Source organism: Capsicum annuum, chromosome 6, assembly GCF_002878395.1.
Source record: "Capsicum annuum cultivar UCD-10X-F1 chromosome 6, UCD10Xv1.1, whole genome shotgun sequence".
NCBI lineage: Eukaryota > Viridiplantae > Streptophyta > Magnoliopsida > Solanales > Solanaceae > Capsicum > Capsicum annuum.
The window spans coordinates 183,051,161-183,070,834 of NC_061116.1; the positions used below are offsets into that span (position 1 = coordinate 183,051,161).

Genomic DNA, 19,674 nt, shown 5'->3' on the forward strand with positions numbered 1-19,674 from the left:
TAATTAGAGTTAATCAGTTTAGAGAGTGCCTTGGCAGATTTGTCAAGATGAGCTTGTAGTAAAGGTATTACAAGCGAGAAGAACCTAGAGTTAGGTTTAAGTTCGAGTCTGCAATCATGAGGTTGATTATAGTGAACTTTTGAGGTGCTTGTGAGGGCAAGTTGTGCTTTTCCCCCTTAAGCACGAAGGTTTTCATGTTAAATATTGTGTGTTGTTACTTTCCTACATTGCCTTTAGTTTTTCTACATTTTATTGGTTGATTGCCTGTGATTGATTTTAAGGGACCTGGTCCCTCACTGTGTGGTGCAAACCTCAAGATTTCAATAATTGGTATCAGAGTCAATTCACTCTAAAAGGTTCACACCTAAAGTGTTTTGGTTATCATGGCTTCTCCACCAAACCTGGAAGAAGGGTAATCTACCTCTAGACTACCTTGATTTAATGAACAGTACTATGGGTGGTGGAAAACGAGGATGTTTGTCTTCATTATGGATGAGGATAGTAAGCTGATGGATATAATTCTTGATAGTCCTCATGTACCTGTAAAAGAAGTCAAAGAAGGAGATGTTACAAGAATGGTTATCAAAAGTAGGAGGGAGTTTAATGATGAAGACAGGAAAAGAATTGAGAAAAACTATAAAGCCAAGAAATTTATTGTCTGTGGCATAGGACCAAATAAATACAATAGGATTTCAGCTTGTGAAATAGCTAAGGAAATCTGGACTGCTTGAAGATAACTCATAAAGAAACCACTGACATGGAGGATTTAAAAGTTGATATGCTAACCACTCAGTATGAAACCTTCAAAATGAAATAAGGAGAAACTATTCAAGAGATGCATACCAAGTTTACTTCTATCACTAATGAGTTGCACTACTTAGGAGAAGTAATTCCTTTATACAAACTGGTGAGAAATATCCTTGGGAATCTTCCTAAATCATAGAAAAGCAAAGTGGATGCTATCACTAAGGCTGGAAACTTGAAAAATCTCTCCATGGATGAACTCATTGGGAATCTAAAGACTCATAAACTTAAAAAGCAACAAAGGCATGAGAAGATGGAGGTAAAAAAAGGAAAATCTCAGGCACTAAAAGCATTGAAATCAGAATCTAATGAAGAAGGCACCGATGTTGCCTATTTGGCAAAAAGAATAGTTAGAGTTATGAGACAAAGTGGCCATTTTCAAAGAAGTGGGAGTAGCAGCAAAAGGGGAGGCATTATAGAAGTTTGTCACAGATGTGGAAGTCCTAAACATTTTATTAAGGATTGTCCAATACACAAAATAGACTATCAGGATTATCATAACACTGGAGGTGATAAATGAAGAAACAGGGACCAAGTCCCTGTAAAATCAAGAAGACAGGTTGCAGCTAATTATGCATTAAGGTAGGCCCTAGTAATGTGGAGAGATTCCTCTAGTGAATCTGAGGAAGATGAGAAGCAAAAAAATATTTCTAGCAGTGGAGGATGAGAAAATGACCTTTGATTCCTTATTTGCATTTATGGCAAACATTGAATATAAAGAAGAAAATGAGGTAACACTTTCTGACATTAAAGAAAACTTATAGAATTACTCTACTAGAAAAATAAAAATGCTTGTCAATGTGTTGATTGATTCCATGCATGAAATGACTAATGAAAAAAATGCTCTGGAAGAAAAGGTAGAAAGTCAAGAGCTTGAGTTAATAGCTCTAACCCTCTAGATATATGAAACTGAGAAACTGATTGCAAAACTAAAATCAGAAATTTAAACTTAGTTAATCAACTGGAGAAAGCCAATAGTGTCTGTGATAAAGAGAAAAATAATGCTCTAGAAGGAAAGTTAGAAGATTAGGTGCTTCAATTAATAGCTTTGACTCTCCGAATATCTAAAACTGAGCAATAGATTACTAAGCTCAAAATTAAAAATCTGAGCTTGGTGAGTAAACTAGAGAAAGTAGATGCTACTGAGAGTAAAGGAAAGAAAGAATTATCAAAGTTTTGGGTTGAGCTTGAAGAGAAATTTAAGGATTTCCAAAAGCATCTTATGTCTTCACTCTAGAAGAATAGGGAGTTGGATAGGGGCTTGGTCCATTTGAGGGAAGAACTCAAAAAATGCCTTCCGTGGACTTTATCCTCACAAATTCTTTCTAACCTAATTGGTCAAGGAGTTAATAATGGAAAGGGCCTTGGGTATCATCACAAAACTCAATCATCTAGGTCACAAGAAAAGGTTGTTCAAAATGTTAAAACAAAGCATATAAATCCTTGTGCAATCACTGTGGAAGAGATGGACACCTGAAAGAAGATTGTCGAAGCTGGCTCAGAGCAAGAATAACAAACTTTACATATGTTCACCAGGAGAGCACCTATCCCAAAGGTTTAAGACCTTGGAAAAACATGAAGAAGCTTACGTTATCTAGATGGATAAAGAAGGATTTAATCAGACCTCTGTCCTCCTACTGGGAACTCAAACTCAAATGGGTTCCCAACCCTAACAAATGATTGTAAGTGCAAGAGGGAGAAAGGGATGTAATCAAAATAATATTCTGGATATAAAATTGCTCAAGGATATGAATGGAAGGCTCGATTGTATTCTCTTTCCTGAGACATTTCAAGGTGAAAAGTATCTTATGTGAATAGGTAAAATGGGTCAAAAATTACATGCTACTGATGAGAATAGTAAAGAGACTAATAATGCAAAATGAAATCTGGACATTTAAAGAATGCCAAGTCTAGGACCTGGTCCTCATGCCTATTTACAAAACAAGTCATGGTATGATGTGGTGCAATGAATCTAACAAGATAATGCTAGGATTGGTCATATTAGCCTGACCTACTATCAAGCGAATCAGTGTCTCCTCACAAAACTGGTTATGTTCAAGAGGCAGGTATGCTTGATAAATTAGGGACTTATTTGTCTAACTCAGTATCATACCTTTGCAGGTATACACCCATGGGAATAACTTTGGAGGTGAACAAATATGACAGGCACAAAGTTAAAGATTCATACAAACTAGAGAGGGACCTGGTCCTATCTCTTTGGTTAGTATCTTGTATGTGCAAATTTTGTCTGTTCTGCTAAGAAAAAATCACATCCTCTCTGCCCTTGTGTCAAAAAAAGGTTGTCTTATTCTAAAAGGAAATGTGAGTCACCTAAAATCTGAAATTGGTCATATCTTGTTCCCATTACCTAAAATCTTCTCTCATCAAGGGATATCCAAATTCCAAATAGCCCTTCTAAGAAAAAGATCTTCCTAATGGTTGCAACTCTTCCATTTTTATGTCCTTCAAAAGATTCTAAGCTTAGCATTGTTAAAAATCCTATCCTAAACCTTTCTGTAAAATATCCTTCTGTTCTTAATCTTCCAAAGCTTAACTCTTTTATCACTCAACCTGTCGATGAAGAATCATCCTTGAATCCTCAAAATTCTTCTAATGAAGTTGTGATGGATGAAACTTGGGTTGCTAAAAACTTTTTTTTCAAATAGCCCAGGAAAGAGTATCGTTGATCACAGGAAAACTAATGTCAATAAAAAACCAAGAATTTTTGGAAAATAGTCTGGAAGTTTTACTGAGAAACTAGTGACACTTGAGGGACCTGGTCCTAAGAAAAGAAAAGTACCTGAAAAAAATCAGTGGTCACTTATACTAGAAGAAAGAATGGGGGTAATAATAAGGTGGTATCCAAGGAAGTTAGAAACAGGTTCTTGAAAAATCAAAAGGTGTTAACTAAAAGGATTTTTTATTTAACTGTACTAACAGAACCTAGTATAATGGAACTTGTGGAGTTGGTAAAACATAAAAGCTGTATGCATTTCATGGAAGGACCTATTCCCATTATTTTTAATGAGATAGTTAGGGAATTCTATTTCATCTTGGAATTCTCAAAAGATAGGTTGAATCTGACTAACAAGTCCAAGGAAAAAAATAAAGCTGAATGAAAAAAGCACTGGGAAGAATTCTATAAGTTCCTATAAAATGGTATGAGAACTGTCTCAAAGTAGCTGCCTTCAATAGAATTCTTAGCTAATGCATCAAAGGTTAAAGAAAAATTTATGGCTGCAGTGAATAGGAAATCACTCAAGAGCGAGTTTCAATTGGTCTTTGAATTTGTGAATAAAGTGATTCTACCTAGATCACAAAAGAAAAATATTGTCTCAGCCACTGATTTGTATATGATTAATGCCTTATTAGCTTTGAATTCATTAATCCACCTACTTTAATGATGGAACACATTCAGAAAGTTGTTCTTGGAGAAAATGAAAAACATGACATGCCTTATGGATATTGGTTGAACAAGGTATTTAACCAAATTGGTATTATCTATGAAAATTTAACCCAAAGGACTGTGCTACAAATGCTTGGCATGAAAACATTAGTCAAAACTGAATGTCTTATTAGGTAGAATTTCTCAGAAGAAGTTCAACAAGGAAATAGAGGAACTGAAGCTCAACTTAGCTGCCAAGGATGAAGAAATTATCAAGCTCCAGGTGACAATTCAACATCTCTACAAAAGAATCCCATGTGTCTCTGAAATGCTCAGAACTGAGAACACTGAACTGAAGAAGAGGGTGTCAATCATAACTGATGTGGTGCTTATCCTGAATGCACAGATAAGGCATCTCAATAATAACTTGACCCTACCCCTTCAAAATCTTTTTTAGTCCTTCACTTATACTTCTTGATTCTTGTGGCTTTTTCCCTATAACATTTAAATTATGTACTGCCATGATACTTATCTTCTACTTATGAATGAATCTTTTCTTTGTGTGTTACATTTGTTTCCTTTAAATTGCAAAGTTATTCTTCATGTTAGTGTTGCCCTAGTGGCCATGAGTTAACTAATTTGTGCTTATTTTACTCTTAGATTACTATACTCACTTTTCAATGATGCCAAAAGAGGGAATACTAAGTTGAATTACAGATTTGAATGGCATACTGATAGGGGGAAGGAAGTGATGTGTTGAATAGATGAATAAACAAAGGCATAATGACAGAAGAAGGTATGTAAATTCACTAATTGAATAATGGTTCAAGATGATAGGGGGAAGAAAATGTCAAATATGCACAATATTTTTACTGTAAATGACAATAAGAGACCAGGTCCTTATGTTGCATGATGGTAGAAGCATAATGATAGGGGGAACATTCATCTTCAGAGTGGTAATTAGACTGATTAAATGTGGTAGATGTGCCCAAAGTTATATGGTTAGTTTGTCATCATCAAAAAAGGAAAAATTGTTATATGTAGTTTTGATGATGATAGCTAATTGCAAAGGACTAGGCCCCTGGATGTGCATGGTACAGTAAAGCTGCCAAGCGTGTCTGTACAGTTTTGTCCTCTTGTGTAACAAATCTGCAGGTGCTGCATATACTGAATAGGATACCTGATCCAATGATATTTCAGCCCTAATCATCACTCATATATAAAAAAAAAAGATTTTTTTTCATCAAATGGTTTTTGGAAAATACAAAGAGTGAAGAGCAGCAAAAACCCCATTTCAACACTGCTCAAGTTCTTAGCTGTTGATGTGTGCTTAATAGAAAGTGTCTTGAGTAAGTCCTAATTTGTAATTGAACTACTCATAATATAAGAGTAGTGTTTTCATTTTTTGAGAGAAGTGCTTAGGTAAAGTTATGTAACGACCCGAGACTACCCCCTAGTTGTTACACGGTACTTATGACCCCGAAGGACCACAAACTAACCCTTTACTGATACCTGTACATGTACACCGCATAATAACATAAATAAATGCGGAAACTAGCCATAAGGTTCAACACATCTATACATACTCAAACTGAAAACAAAATACTAATATATCCGTCTGAAAAGCCTCTAACTGTCTGAACTGTGGAGTTGATGGGGCATGTCCCCAACTAACTCCATCAACTGAAAATAAACAAAGTCTGATACAATAATAGTAAATTGAGACTCTTCCTCGAAAGAAGAGGACTCACTGCTATGGCCACTGCTGCTGACCGAGACTGAACTGCCGAGGAAACTCTGGATCCTGTGCCTCTAAGCCTATGATGCCAAATAAAACACCATAGCGCAAATGCATCAGTACAGGAATGTACTGAGTATGCGGGGTAAGGCTAAATGGAAGGGCTCATGTATAAATAGATACATAATTGAATAATCATGAGAGTATCGAATGATGACACATACATGAATGCACAGACCGTAATCACAATCATCACAACTCTAAATACTGAAACTCGGATACCACGTTACTGCCATCTGAACTCACTACTAACACTGAGATACTAAATCACTGAATCATCTGCTACTGATAACTGATTAACAAAATATACTCACATCAAAGACTGAATTCTGAGATCACTGCTCTCAACTGAATGGGTCGGAAATCAACCTCTCTAACAGATGATTCTGAAATCTATTATCAGTGATAAGAAAAGGATCGTGTTCAAATCTGACAAGAAGAGTACTCAACAGCATATGAGACTGAGATCAAGCCTATCTGACGGGAGATCTCTAGATATGGCAACAAGTATACTCAACATAATCTGAGACTGAGATCAAGCCTATCTGACGTGAGATCTCTAGATACGATAACAAATAACTGTATATAAGACCAAGACTATCTGACAGAATGGTCCATGAATCAATGGAACTATCTGAGTTCCTCACTGAGATAGACGACTGTACCACACAGTCATGATTTTTGAAGACTGATACTGAAACTGCAATTGTGGGAAGTAGTTACTTAACCGACATGCCCCAACCTACCACAGGTGGGGTCCAACCTGTAACCCCAGCTGGAAGGGTGTCAATACCGTGCCACAAGTAAAAAACTCTCTGGTCAAGCCTCTCTAACGGGATGACCCTCGCAGGAAGTCGGCCTATAATAGTCAAACCTCTCATAGGTGACAGCCTCTACTGAAGGGGACTCTTGCATTCTGCGTTGGCTACGCAGTTTTGGAGTTCAGGGATTGCTCCTAATGACTCGGCCTCTCTGACGGGAAGCCGTCATTCCTGAACTCACTCGGTGCTAGCTCTTACTCCCAACTGAAAGACTTTGAACTGATTCTCAACTGAGCATAAACTGAGCTAAATCTGACACTGAGCATATTTCTTAAATAATCCGACTGAGTTAAGCTGAATTCACATGGTTCCGTATCTGGCGAAATACTACTGAATCACGGTATCAGACTGATGATACAAAGTTAAATAGATTACTCGATCACTACCGAGTCCAGAACTGAACACTGGAATACTATAAGAACTGAGTTGAGTACAACACTAAGGATAGATTACTAGTGATACAGAGATTACCGAGATAACTGAGATTACTAAGATTTCTCAAGTTCTGTAACTGTCTGAGGATACAGAGTTCTGTAGTTCACTGATTTTTGAGAGTTATGGCTCGACTAGGATTATTGTGAAATTGACACGGGCTCTAGACAACAGCTAAATTGTCGGGTATAAATACCCCCAGGACTCGATAACATAAAAGTACAACATAACCATCCTTTCACTAGTCATCACCGCAATCATTCGTTCCTTACCACAATCATTCACTTATCATCACAATTATTCATTCATCATCACAATCATTCATTTATCATGAAAACCATTAAGGCATCTCTTCAAGTAATAGGGAGTCATATCTCATGTTCACCCTCACAATTACTAAGACATCGCATGATTTGGGAAGGGGGGAGAACTTCATACTATTAGATCACAACTTATTCATCAAGCACTTGGTATGTACTAGAGACTTAGCATGTATCAAAGAGCACATAATTGGGGGAAATTACTACTATCGCATCTCTACTTGTTCACTAAGGTCCTTCAACAAACACTAGACATGCACGGGTTCCCACTTATTTGGGCATTTCATACTATCATGGTACGATCCATTCACTAAGGCATTTCATCAAACACTAGGCATGTATGGCTTTACACCTAATTGGGGATTTCATACTATCATGGTACAATTCATTCACTAGGGCATTTCATGATACACATAGTTCTCAAAGTCTTATACAAGGAGAGGGGTGCATATAATAACATGCCATACGTCCATCGACCTAGATTCATAAACATTTTACCAACCACTATAACACATAACAATATCATAGGAGTCATTATTTTCATAAGGGTGTAGCATGCATCAGTCATTTAGGTCACAATTTAACTACAATACATGATTTCTAGTCTCTTGGGTATTTTATCAAACACTCTTCATGCATAACTTAGGTATAGGTGTAATAATCAAATTACTCATCATGAACAACCAAGTTTACATGTTTTCAACTCATACATTTATCATAGATTCATAAAAACACATAAAGATGTCCAACTTGGAGATCATTCAACATCAACAACAAGTACATAATCCATTTACCACATAAATACCACATACTAGGGCCAAGGCTTGATAATCTTGTAAACAAACATGAATCACAACTCAATCATAGCAAGAACATCAATTTCAACTCAAAAGAATCATTAACCATTCACAAACATAAAATCTTTAAGATTTAGAAAAGGGTTACTTGAGCTTCTTGGATGAAAGGGATCCAAGAATCAACATCCGCATACCTTGGGGAAACTCTTTTCTTGAAGGCTCTTGGAAGAATTCTTGATTTCCCTTAATTTCTCTTGACTTTTGCTTGATGAAGAAAAAGGGGATTTGATTTGGAAACCCTAGTTTTCTTGGTGGAAGAAGAGAAAAATGGGGCTGAAGACCTCTTGGTTGGGTATATATAGAGGCTGGGGATCAGGGGAAAAGACCCAAAATCCCTTGAAAATTTAACTGAAAAATCTCGATTTTTCATGCTGGTGCGACACGCCATAATCGCGCTAGCCCACTGGAATTTGGACAATTGAGAAATGGCACGATGACGCAACGCGGTGGCAATCACTTTGCCACCTTGGTTGCGAACTGGAACTTCACCGCGACGCGGAGGAATCGCGGAGGTCCACTAGAATTTGATGATTGCTATTTTGGATAGCTCCGTGACGCACCCGAAGGTCAGGTGACACACTGCACACTAAAATGGCGACACACTGTCTCACTAAAATGGCTCTAACTCTTCACCCGAGTGTCCGATTTGGGTGAATTTGCTATCGATGGAAAGTTTGTTCAATGCTCTACATGGCAAAAAGTATAAATTAGGGAAATTCCACATGATTCAAAGTATTTCATACTTGAGAATATATTTCTGAAACTTTTAGACTCAGATTTCCGCTTTACTGAATACGTTGTAAGGCTCAAACTGGAAGAGGACTTCGCGGGGTATTACAAGTTGCCAAAGTGAGATACTGATTAGAGTTAATCAGTCTAAAGAGTGCCTTGGCAGAGTTGTCAAGATGAGCTTGTAGTAGAGGTATTACAAGCGAGAGAAACCTAAAGTTAGGTTCAAGTTCGAGTCTGTAATTAAGAGGTTCATTATAGTGAACTTTTGAGGTGCTTGTGAGGGTAAGGCGCGATTTTTCCTTCCTTGAGTAAGGAGGTTTCCACGTTAAATATCGTGTATTGTTATTTTCCTACACTGTCGTTAGTCTTCCTGCATTTGATTGGTTGATTGCCTGTGATTGATTTTGAGGGACCTAGTCCCTCACTTTATGGTGCAACCCTGAGGGTTTTAACATTGCACACCATCTAGCTTGAGGAGGTGTATTAGAACATTGTTTATTACTGTGTTTTCTTAATGTTACAGCTTTACTATTACTGTATAGGTAGTTATTCTTTTTCCACTATTTTAGGAGTTTAATTTTAAATATTTCCTGATATTTGGATAATGTCCATTGTAGGAGAGATTCTATTGTATCCGTTATTTTCTTTGTGTATATATTTCAGTTTATCATTGATTAATAAAAGTATCTTTTGCTTCGTCTTGCTCAAGTCATTATAGTATGAATTTGTTGTCAAGAACTAAACCTGAGCCAAAATATTTGTAAACCATCTGAATTTGTGCGTTTCCTACTTCAAACGTTCCAATTTTCTTAGAAGTTGCACTTCCGATAGTTCCAAGTAATTATGATCAAGAATCCATAGCAAATGACACAAAGGATATTATTCCTTTAGGGAACACAAAAATAACTCTCAAGCAAGGGATACAAGAAAGCAAGTTAGTAAAACGGTTATTGAGCTTTGTAACATCATTTTCACAGGCACAATATATTAAAACCAAGTAAGATGGCAAATGCAAATGAAGAGTTAATGAGCAGTCGACCTAATCCCACTCCAGATGTGTCCGTAACACCTTCAGGTGTTGAAATTTTTTTTTATTCTTTAAGGCATTCGTTATCTGAAACCCACTACCCGACTGATCACACTATTATGCTCAGCTCACGTTTTCTAACTTACAAAGAAATCCATTTGAAGAGACCATTCTGACTTAATAAAGTCGAAGGTAAAAGTTTTCAGTGATACTCATGTGCTGTTGACAACAGTAATATTTAATTCATATATCATGATCAACTATGAGTACTTCACAAAATTCTCAAGAATAAACAGTAATTATTTCTTGCATTGGGCACATCTGATGCTGAAAGGAATCAAGGTAACTTAACTAATGAAGTTGTTAAACCAATCAAGAAGAATACAAAAGCAAGATACATAAAAGTGAGAATCAATTAATTGATGCTTTACAACTCCTTGAACTCAACTTCAAAAGATGTCCCCCAAACTATTCTTCCTAACAAAGCTTTAGAAAAGTGTAACCAAAAGCTCATAAGCCATTAACTCAAAAAGAGATGCTACAAAAATAGGTACAGTAACTGATTAAACGTCCTTTCCCGCCCCCTATTAGTTCATCCATAACACCATAGGTAGCTAGAGAGGAATCAAAGAAGCGTGTGACAGCTTTATCACCAAGCAAATAGTCTCAATAAAACCAGATCTACTTTATCGACGTATCTATGTTTTCTTTAATGTACCCTTTTTGGTCTGTGCTTTAAAATAGTGCTCCACTTAGTCTTATTGAAGAATGATGGAACAAAAGTGGCAATATATTTAGTTATTGAAAACATCTCCATCAGTAGCTAACTGGGAACATAGTACCCAAGAAAGTATAATCTCTCCAAACTATCGACTCGCTGTAGCTGCTAACTCACAGCAGCAGTGAATACCCTTTGTCGAAAAATTAATATTTTACATGTTTATATATTACTGAAAATATATTGGCACAGACATTTTTGACACATTAACTAGTCGAAAGGCTTCTATTTTTATGGAGATCTTTGAAAACCAGTAGTAGCACGTGAGGCACGGAGCAGCATCATGTGTTTTTTCTCTTGGTTACCTTGGTGAGCCTATGTTCGTCTATCACCAAAATTGAGCATGCATCACAGGCTTACAGACCATTTCTATCTGTATGGAGGGCTCTATTTATGTTGGTAAATGATTTTATGTGCCTTTTTATAATTACTCAATCCATTCTTGAGTTGAAATCTTTAAGTGATATAACTTGAGAATTGAATTTGGAGGAAACATAAAATAGAAAATCTTCTGCAGCCCATTTTTATGCAGAAAATATGAAATCTACATGGCTACATCTTATGACCTAGTATTGCACTGATGATACTTCCTTAAGTCACCTCAAGATCACTAAGGTAGCCCGGTACACTAAAACTTCCGTTATGCGCGTGTCCAGGGAAGGATTGGACCGTCTATTGTACGCAGCCTTACCTTGCATTTATGCAAGAGGCTGTTTCCACGGCTTTGAACCTATGGCACAACGTTGCCAGTTGCTCCAAGACTCCCTTCAACCTCAAGCTCACTGAAACTTTTAATTAGTTTTCCCCAAGGCAATGACATCCATTTTTGCAAAAAAGACCAAAACTTCATGGGAAACCTGAATCAATATAAGCTAGCAATTTGAGGACTACAAAACACAAGAACTTCATCAATAACAGCCTTAGACTCATCTCCAAACAAAGACTCTCTACCATCCGGTCTTTTAGCATAAGAAAGTCCCAATCTTGACTTAGCTTGCCTTAAATCACCAATGCCAGAATTAGTATCAGGTCCAGCAAATCCACCCATGACAGGAGCCAATGGAGGTCCAATTAGCAATCCATCAGCACCAAACTGGGGCCCTCCTCTAGCATAATCAAAAAGGGCAGCACCACTTCCCCCTACTTTAGGCAAGATTATTGGTTGTTCATCATTTTCAGCCCAATAAAAGAGAAATGCATCAAAAGTGTCATAATAATCATCTGTACTTCTGTAACCTTCTGGATTGAATGCTCCAAACTTAAAGGCCTTTGTTGTGTAGCCAATGATCACACATGGTCCTTTGAAATCAGATCTCTTGTGGAATTCAGTTGCACTAAATCCATCCACTGATGCCTTATAGCAACATTTCAGCTCCCTTCCTGTTTATCATTAGATCAAATAAAAAATTCAACAACATGTATAGTACTCTTTTCTGTGGCTGATCTAACAATAGGTTCATGGGTTCAAATTCCCTCTATATAGGAGCGGATTCAGAATTTTAATTCGATGGCTTCAAACTTTCAAATTCTTAGTAACATCTGATATCGGCATATCGCTATCCTGCATATAAAATTCATAAAGTTCAAATCTTGACTTCGACCCGGTTCACCGCATATCTATTTTTCGTATCAACAATATTGGGTTTGGTCATATCGGAAGAACTAAGGTTGTGTTCTCCACTGTTAATAAATACTCCCTCCAAAATAAGTGTCACCTTATCAAAAATTAAAAATTAAAAATTGTCCTCAATTGAGTGTCATCTTAAGAATTCAAACAAAAAGCAATATATTTTTTCCAACTATACCCTTACACTCCATTTTCTTAACCGTGCAATTTTCAAGACATTTATTAAACAGGAATAGTTTAGTAAACTGTAGTTGCATTTATTGCTTTCTTGACGGCATAATTTTTGTCAAGGTAATACTTATTTTGGGACGGAAGGAGTATATGTGAGCGTGCAAAACTAAGTATAGGAGAGTTGGATACATATTGCAGAATTTACTCCCGTAATTAAGAATCCACTGACCATTGTGATATGAATCTTGTTTTGTTTTAGTAATTCTTTATCACAATTATTATCATGTTTAAAAGATAAAGAAAGAAAGAATGATGTACCTTTCAAGAATGTTTTGCTGATGAGGGAAGGAGGAAAAGGGAGATCAAGATCATGATATCTAAATTGTGGCTTATCATCAGTAGTCTTGTTATTTTCCCCAAAATTCCAGTTAAATAAGCTTCGTGTACAACATTTATTAAAATAAGGAGTGGATATAGAATTTAGTATTGCTATGGTGCAACTCATTTGAATATGAATGAAGCAGACTGAGCATTCTCCTTTGCTCTATTCTCTCCATACATAATCTTATCCTCACTATATGTGGAGGTGGAGCCATAATACATGAATTTTGCAACTTTTGTGCTCTACGTTTTAACAATTTAACTTATAAAATCAATTCATTATATCAAGTTAAAAAAAGATTTTGACATCTTATAGTTAAAAACTTTCAATTTCAAGTATTTTTATGTAAGATCTAAATTATAATCTTAATTTTAAATAGCATATTTCTCTTCAATAACAACAACATATCTAGTGGAATCCACAAGTGTGAGATTTGTATAGTGGACTTAATTCTAAATGTCGTTTACTATACCAAATATATTTTAGCTGAACCATAAAAACCACCCAGGGTCCATAGCTCAGTGGTAGAGCATTTGACTGCAGATCAAGAGGTCACCGGTTCGAACCCGGTTGGGCCCTTTTTGGGTTACCTTAATTATTTTTTAAGCTAATGAAGATACTTTTTTTTTTTTTTTCAGAATTCCTGAAACATTTAAGAAATTCAGATCTTTTTCTTTTTCTGGAATTCTTATCTCTTTTTGTGGCTTCAACATGGTTTCAGAATTTTAGTTCGTTTGTTCAAAATATAAAACGAGCCAAATTTTAGTTCATTTTCTATACCCTCAATTCAATCCTGTGATCTTATCACACATGAAAATCATGAGAAAAGGGAAATATGTCTTTGTTGCTATTCAAATTAAGTAGGGAATCATATCATTTGCTCGAGTTTAAACTTTAAATTATGATAGTGGATGCACGTGCACTCGCGGTTTAATTGTATATTTGATTATTTTTATAAAATTTTCACGAACAACATACTTACGTGTACAACAACGTCTAAGTAATATCCTGCAAGTGGGTTTGGGAGGGTAGAATGTACGAAAACCTTATTGCTATCTCGTAGAAATAGAGAAGAAGTTTTCGATAGACCCTCGACTTAAGTGGTACCTGTCAAACAAACAGTCTGAAAAGGGGGACACAAATATGGGAGAATCACATTACAAACTAATCAAAATGGATAGCGCTGCACAACAAACAATAGAAGAAACGATAACGAAAATGAAATAATGTAATAATCGACTTATAGAATACCAATGTAAGCTGAAATCAAAGATCAAGAAACTACAACTCACGTACAAGGTGTACTATGAAATTGTAAACAACTAGATGAAGTATTATATCATTTCAACCTTGAAAAAGGGACAATGTAAATAATTAAATGTATAATATAATATCCTCCCTAACTATCTAATGTATATATCATCAGCCATGAAACCCTTTTTGTTTTTTGTATATAGTTTCTTTTTGATTTGACCATCAAAAAAGAGACCATATATAGAAAAAACCCACTACAGATAGAGTCAATCTGTTGCTAATTGAGAGGAGGGGACCTCATTTCTCTCTCTAGGATTATTATCAGAAACTACTACATTAATAAACTCATGATCATCATGATGACTATATTCCTTGAAATGAGCTACCTTTCCCAATTCTACAACTTCTTCAATAACAAGATCAAGTCTTGCAACTGCCTCAATTAGCAAAGATGCAAAGGCTGCAAATGGTAAGGCCTCACAAAATTCAAGGCTAGTAATGCCAATCTTGCTTAATGTGAGCCTCAAAGTATTTTGCTTTTTATCACCCTCTTTCAAAAAGTCTTGGCTGAGACCAAGACGAGGAGGACCATCATCAGATGAGTCAGTATTTACACTCGATAAAGAGACTACAAAATCTTTACCAGATTTTTGCTTAGCTGCTAACGTTGCTAGGGCTAATAGTATGTTTGTATTACTATTAGTGCCAAGAAAGAGTCTTGGTTGGGATTTTAAGGCATCGATGAGGTCTTGCAATGCTTCATGGACATGGTTAGATAGCATCTCTGGGCAGTATTTACGACGATTTCTTACGCTATCGCCTAGTTCCTTTAGTGCCTTTGTCAATTCTCCGGCAAGTCGATTGCATGGATCTTTGAACAGTACTCGAACTGATTGAGGAGTCTACAAAAATAATAATCAAGAAATTAACACTTTAAATAAAGAAAGTAAAAGCTAACAAAACAAATTTAATCTAGATCGAGATCTAACACGTTAATTAGATATTTGAGGTGCATACACTTACAGCAATAATATGGAGGAAATTGAGAAAACAGTTCCAAGAAGGAAATCAAAAATGTCAATGGTTTTCTACTTATTGCATCAACAACTCTTTGGATTATTAGATTGACTGTTTGTTTGTTTAGCCTTCTTTAGAGGCTAGTAGCACCACATAGTGCTCTTGTAATCTTGTTGACTTAGTGAGCACAAAAATTAGGCATCACATGTTGTACTTGTTGACACTTGAGAAAAAAATATCTGAATAGATTTCTAAATATTGCAACTCTTTGTGGAGATATTCTCTAGAGCTAATAGAATAATAGGTGTAATTTACGAGAGTGGTTTTAGAAGTAACTGGTTTTGAACTTTTAACGTTTGCATCCAATAGGCAAAACATGAAGTTAAACGTACAACAAATTTTGACTTTTGACCTTGAAAGTTTGTTCATGAGGCAAGCTATTAGATTGTGGAGCCTGATTAATATGTGACATACTGTTAGGCTGTCCCTTTATTCTCATTTCTCTGTGTAACTGTATATATCTGAATCATTAATATAAATAGTCCGTCCACCGTAAAATTTACTCACGGGGCGTTACCACGTAATTCATTCTTACTTATCTCTCTCCTCAAGAACTTTCTCTCTAGTTTTCTTCATCCTCTCCATAGATCTAGTGTGTGTGCACGCAAATCGATCCTAACACAAGTAGGGGCGTACATAGGTCGGGTTGGTTTGGTTTTCTATTGAAAAAAAAAAAAAAACCAATTATGTCAGTTTATTAAAACTATAAACCAAATCAAACCAACAAAAAATCGGTTTTTTCGGTTTAGGTTTTAGTCGGTTCTTTCATTATTTTTTTTGGTTCTTCTCGGTTTTTTTTTTATAATCTTTATTTTTTACAGTTATATTGTGATTGAAGTTTAGATCAAGTATGTTTTCATTCATGTGCTAATGAAAAACCACAATTATGAAAAATTGAGGAGCGAAAAATTCTCTTGACACTAAAAAATAAGATGAAGAGTGAAAAATTTATGTTTAAAGTTTATATTGGACTTTGGATCATTTTATTAGCAATTAATGGATAAATATTACAACCTAAAGGCCCAAATATGAATATATATATATATATATATATCTACTTTCTAAATATTGAAAATTAATAAAACTAATTGAAAAAGTATTTAAAAAGTAGATTATAATTAATATTTTATGTATAAAAAGTTAAATTATATATATATATATTTATATTATGTCGATTTGATTTGGATTCAGTTTGACTTTTTTTTTGTTAATACCAAACCAAACCAAGAATGGTCGGGTTTTTTTTTCAAACGCCAAACTAACCAAACCAAAAGTCGGTTTTTTTCCTCGGTTTGGTTTGGTTCTTCGATTTGGTTTGACTTGACGGTTTGGTCTATACACCCCTAAACACAAGTAGGGGTCAAAAGTTCAAGATCATTAGATACACACGATTGACTGACGCGAATTCAGATTAGTTGAGCATGGAAATTTAGAGACTAATTGTCCCCACCCAAAAGAAAGGACAAGAAAAAAATTGTTAACATTATGGGAAGACTATCCATTACCTTAATTTCAGTTTGCAGACACCCATGTAGAGCTACCAGTGTGTATCCAAAATGGCGAAGAACGTTCCCTAATTTAACATATTGATGCCAGGGATACCTGGTACAGTGTCTTAAATACCTTGGCTCCCAACTTGCATATAGTGCCTGATTCATATTCATATTTAATTAAGTAATTATTATATATAGGAGAAAATTTAATTAAATTTTCTAATTAATCAACTGATGCTAATGTACATTAAATATTACTGGACTTGAGATAATTCATTCTGGTATAACTTACCAAATTTTCATCAGATGATTTGGAATCTAAAACAGTTTTATAACCTTTGTAAATGGGATCCTCCATTTCCATTGAATTTTCTGCGTCATTTTCCTGTTGCTGAATATTATCGCTGAAGTACTCATTAATGCAAACTGCAAGGTTTAGTTGAAAGATCTGATCAATCTTCTTTGTTACACGACTTAAGATGGTAATTAACTAGTTAATTTCCATTCTAAATATTGTGGTCTATGTACGTACCTGCAATTGATTTCGCTAAGCCATCGAACTTGGCAACAGTTGATAAATGGAGGTCTTCTCCTGACCAAATTGGAAATACCAATAGGGTCATGAGGAGACAGATACCACAGCCGATGGCTATGGTGTAGAGCCTCTCATGTGTGATTTTTAACACACTATCAAGACGATAGCTTGACACTGTGATCAAGTTGAACGTCAAGAGGAATATCACCACACCATAATCATAATTTTTCTTTATATGAGGGAAAAATCTCATGTACGTAGATATAGCTCCTGAAAATTAGAAACAAAAAAGAATTTGATCAAAATAATTCAATTTTTATTTAAGTTAAAATCAAATAAAGAAAGGGTGATTCAATAATTTTTTTTTAGGGGTAATTCAATAAGTGAAACTTACCAACTAAAAAAACTGCGGTTCCAATGAAAGTAGCATGAAATATGTTGCCAGATTCTTTGGCCATATGTGCAATCAAGAATGCCAATAATCCAGCTAATACTGTCCCAAGTCCTCTATTCAGCCCTTTATATAATGTTGCCCCTATCCAAAAGTTACAAAAATAAATAAATTAAATTAATAAAAAATACGTCATTCAGAATAAGATTCATAAAATTAACTGACATGGAAATTTAAAATACAATGAACGACAATATACTGCAATCTCAAAAAAGTTGAGACAGTATAAAGAATCGATCTTCGCCACCCATGCTCCCCTCTTAAATTTATTTCAGGCCACCATTATACAAAATAAAAGATATTAGAAGGTCAGTATATTTAACTAAGTTTTTTATCAGGTTAATTATTTTGCATTTTAAGAAGATTTACGTGTAAATATCAGTTGATAAACATAATTATATGAGTAAAATGAATATGAAGTTACCTGCTGTGAATTCAAGAACAACAACTACAGTCATGACAGCCCAAATAGCATTCTCTCCAATTCCATTGAACAATGGCTCCATCAAATATAACAAGGAGACCAATGACAAAGCTACTCCAACTTTTAGTGAATGAATGACCCTTCTTTTATCTTCTTTCCCCACTTTCCAGATTTTTCTCCATGTTAATCTTGGCAACCTCTTCATTTTCTCTACAGGACCATTAATATTCAAGCAGCAAGAAGTATTTTTCCCACTGGTCACCTCCATTTCTTAAAGATGAAGCACTAGTTTTACGCTGGGATTTTGGGAATATCTTGGGCCACCCCTCCTTTATATATAGAAAGAAATTGCCATATATATAAAGGTTGATGTGTTTAAATCCTTATATTTTACTTTACTAGAAGAGGGAATGGGAGGAGCTTAGGTCAGAAAGTGAATTAACCAACTTAGCTTTTGAAAAATTACTGTTAATATTTTACTTATAATTATTCTGCTTACTAATATAAATATATTATAAAACAAGAAAGAATAAAGAAGAAGAGCAGAGAGAATAGAGAGAGTAATTATTATTTCTTTCTCTTGAGGGATAATATACAATGAAGGAAACTTTCTATTTATAGGGAGAATTTGCCCCTAGTTTCATACTAAAGGACAAATATATCAAATCTTGATAGACATCAAATAGATCTTGATAGACATTCATTATAATTGATATATATCATAACAAAATATACATATTTGGTAACAGATTAGTTTTTAGTTTTACTATATAATATAAGAGTGAATGGGAGAGCTTGGGTCGTGCTGCTTATCCACCGTTCAGTTGCTTGCTTCATAATTTTACTATATCACCTCTAAATAATTATTATATGTTATTTAAATATTAAAAAATTAATAACATTTAATAAAAAATAAAATAATATTTATGATATGTCTGTTTCAACTGTTTCAACCGTAATTTTATTATATCTCCCTAATTAATTATTATAACTCATTTAAATATTAAAAAATTAATACTAAAAAAATTATTATCAAAACATCTAAATATTAAAAATAAGAGTGAATGGGAGAGCAGCTTGGGGGCGTGCTGCTTGCCCACCGTTCAGTTGCTTGCTTCATGATTTTACTATATCACCCCTAAATAATTATTATATGTTATTTAAATATTAAAAAATTAATAATATTTAATAAAAAATAAAATAAATATTTATGATATGTCTATTTCAGCTGCTTCAACCGTAATTTTATTATATCTCCTCTAATTAATTATTATAACTCATCTAAGTATTAAAAAATTAATACTAA

General features: G+C 34.9%; 2 protein-coding genes and 1 non-coding gene across 3 annotated transcripts; 1 reads left to right on the forward strand and 2 right to left on the reverse strand.

Annotated features, from left to right (window-relative positions):
* Nucleotides 1-11,799: 11,799 nt before the first annotated feature.
* LOC107872894 lies at nucleotides 11,800-13,357 on the reverse strand. The gene is made up of 2 exons (XM_016719549.2): nucleotides 13,071-13,357; nucleotides 11,800-12,334 (listed from the first exon to the last, which is right to left on the reverse strand). Exons 1-2 carry the CDS (start codon nucleotides 13,255-13,257, stop codon nucleotides 11,817-11,819), a joined length of 705 nt encoding a protein of 234 aa, XP_016575035.2. The 5' UTR covers nucleotides 13,258-13,357; the 3' UTR covers nucleotides 11,800-11,816.
* A 284-nt stretch (nucleotides 13,358-13,641) lies between these two features.
* TRNAC-GCA lies at nucleotides 13,642-13,713 on the forward strand. The gene has a single exon. It is a non-coding gene; the product is annotated as a tRNA-Cys (tRNA).
* Nucleotides 13,714-14,358: 645 nt separating this feature from the next.
* LOC107874874 (aluminum-activated malate transporter 14) lies at nucleotides 14,359-18,750 on the reverse strand. Its single transcript, XM_016721581.2, has 6 exons — nucleotides 18,369-18,750; nucleotides 17,888-18,028; nucleotides 17,491-17,763; nucleotides 17,251-17,384; nucleotides 16,971-17,114; nucleotides 14,359-15,290 (listed from the first exon to the last, which is right to left on the reverse strand). Exons 1-6 carry the CDS (start codon nucleotides 18,634-18,636, stop codon nucleotides 14,655-14,657), a joined length of 1,596 nt encoding a protein of 531 aa, XP_016577067.2. The 5' UTR covers nucleotides 18,637-18,750; the 3' UTR covers nucleotides 14,359-14,654.
* Between the last annotated feature and the right edge of the window lie 924 nt (nucleotides 18,751-19,674).

What these genes read in the sequence shown, in the direction of transcription:
- LOC107872894 (XM_016719549.2), bottom strand. Translation starts at nt 13,257, where the DNA reads ATGAGTTGCACCATAGCAATACTAAATTCTATATCCACTCCTTATTTT. An exon ending in CAGCAAAACATTCTTGAAAG is followed by an intron (nt 12,335 to 13,070) that starts GTACATCATTCT and finishes AATGATAAACAG; the next exon opens with GAAGGGAGCTGAAATGTTGC.
- LOC107874874 (XM_016721581.2), bottom strand. Translation starts at nt 18,636, where the DNA reads ATGGAGGTGACCAGTGGGAAAAATACTTCTTGCTGCTTGAATATTAAT. An exon ending in TGTTCTTGAATTCACAGCAG is followed by an intron (nt 18,029 to 18,368) that starts GTAACTTCATAT and finishes ACTTTTGGATAG; the next exon opens with GGGCAACATTATATAAAGGG. An exon ending in AACCGCAGTTTTTTTAGTTG is followed by an intron (nt 17,764 to 17,887) that starts GTAAGTTTCACT and finishes TCTAATTTTCAG; the next exon opens with GAGCTATATCTACGTACATG.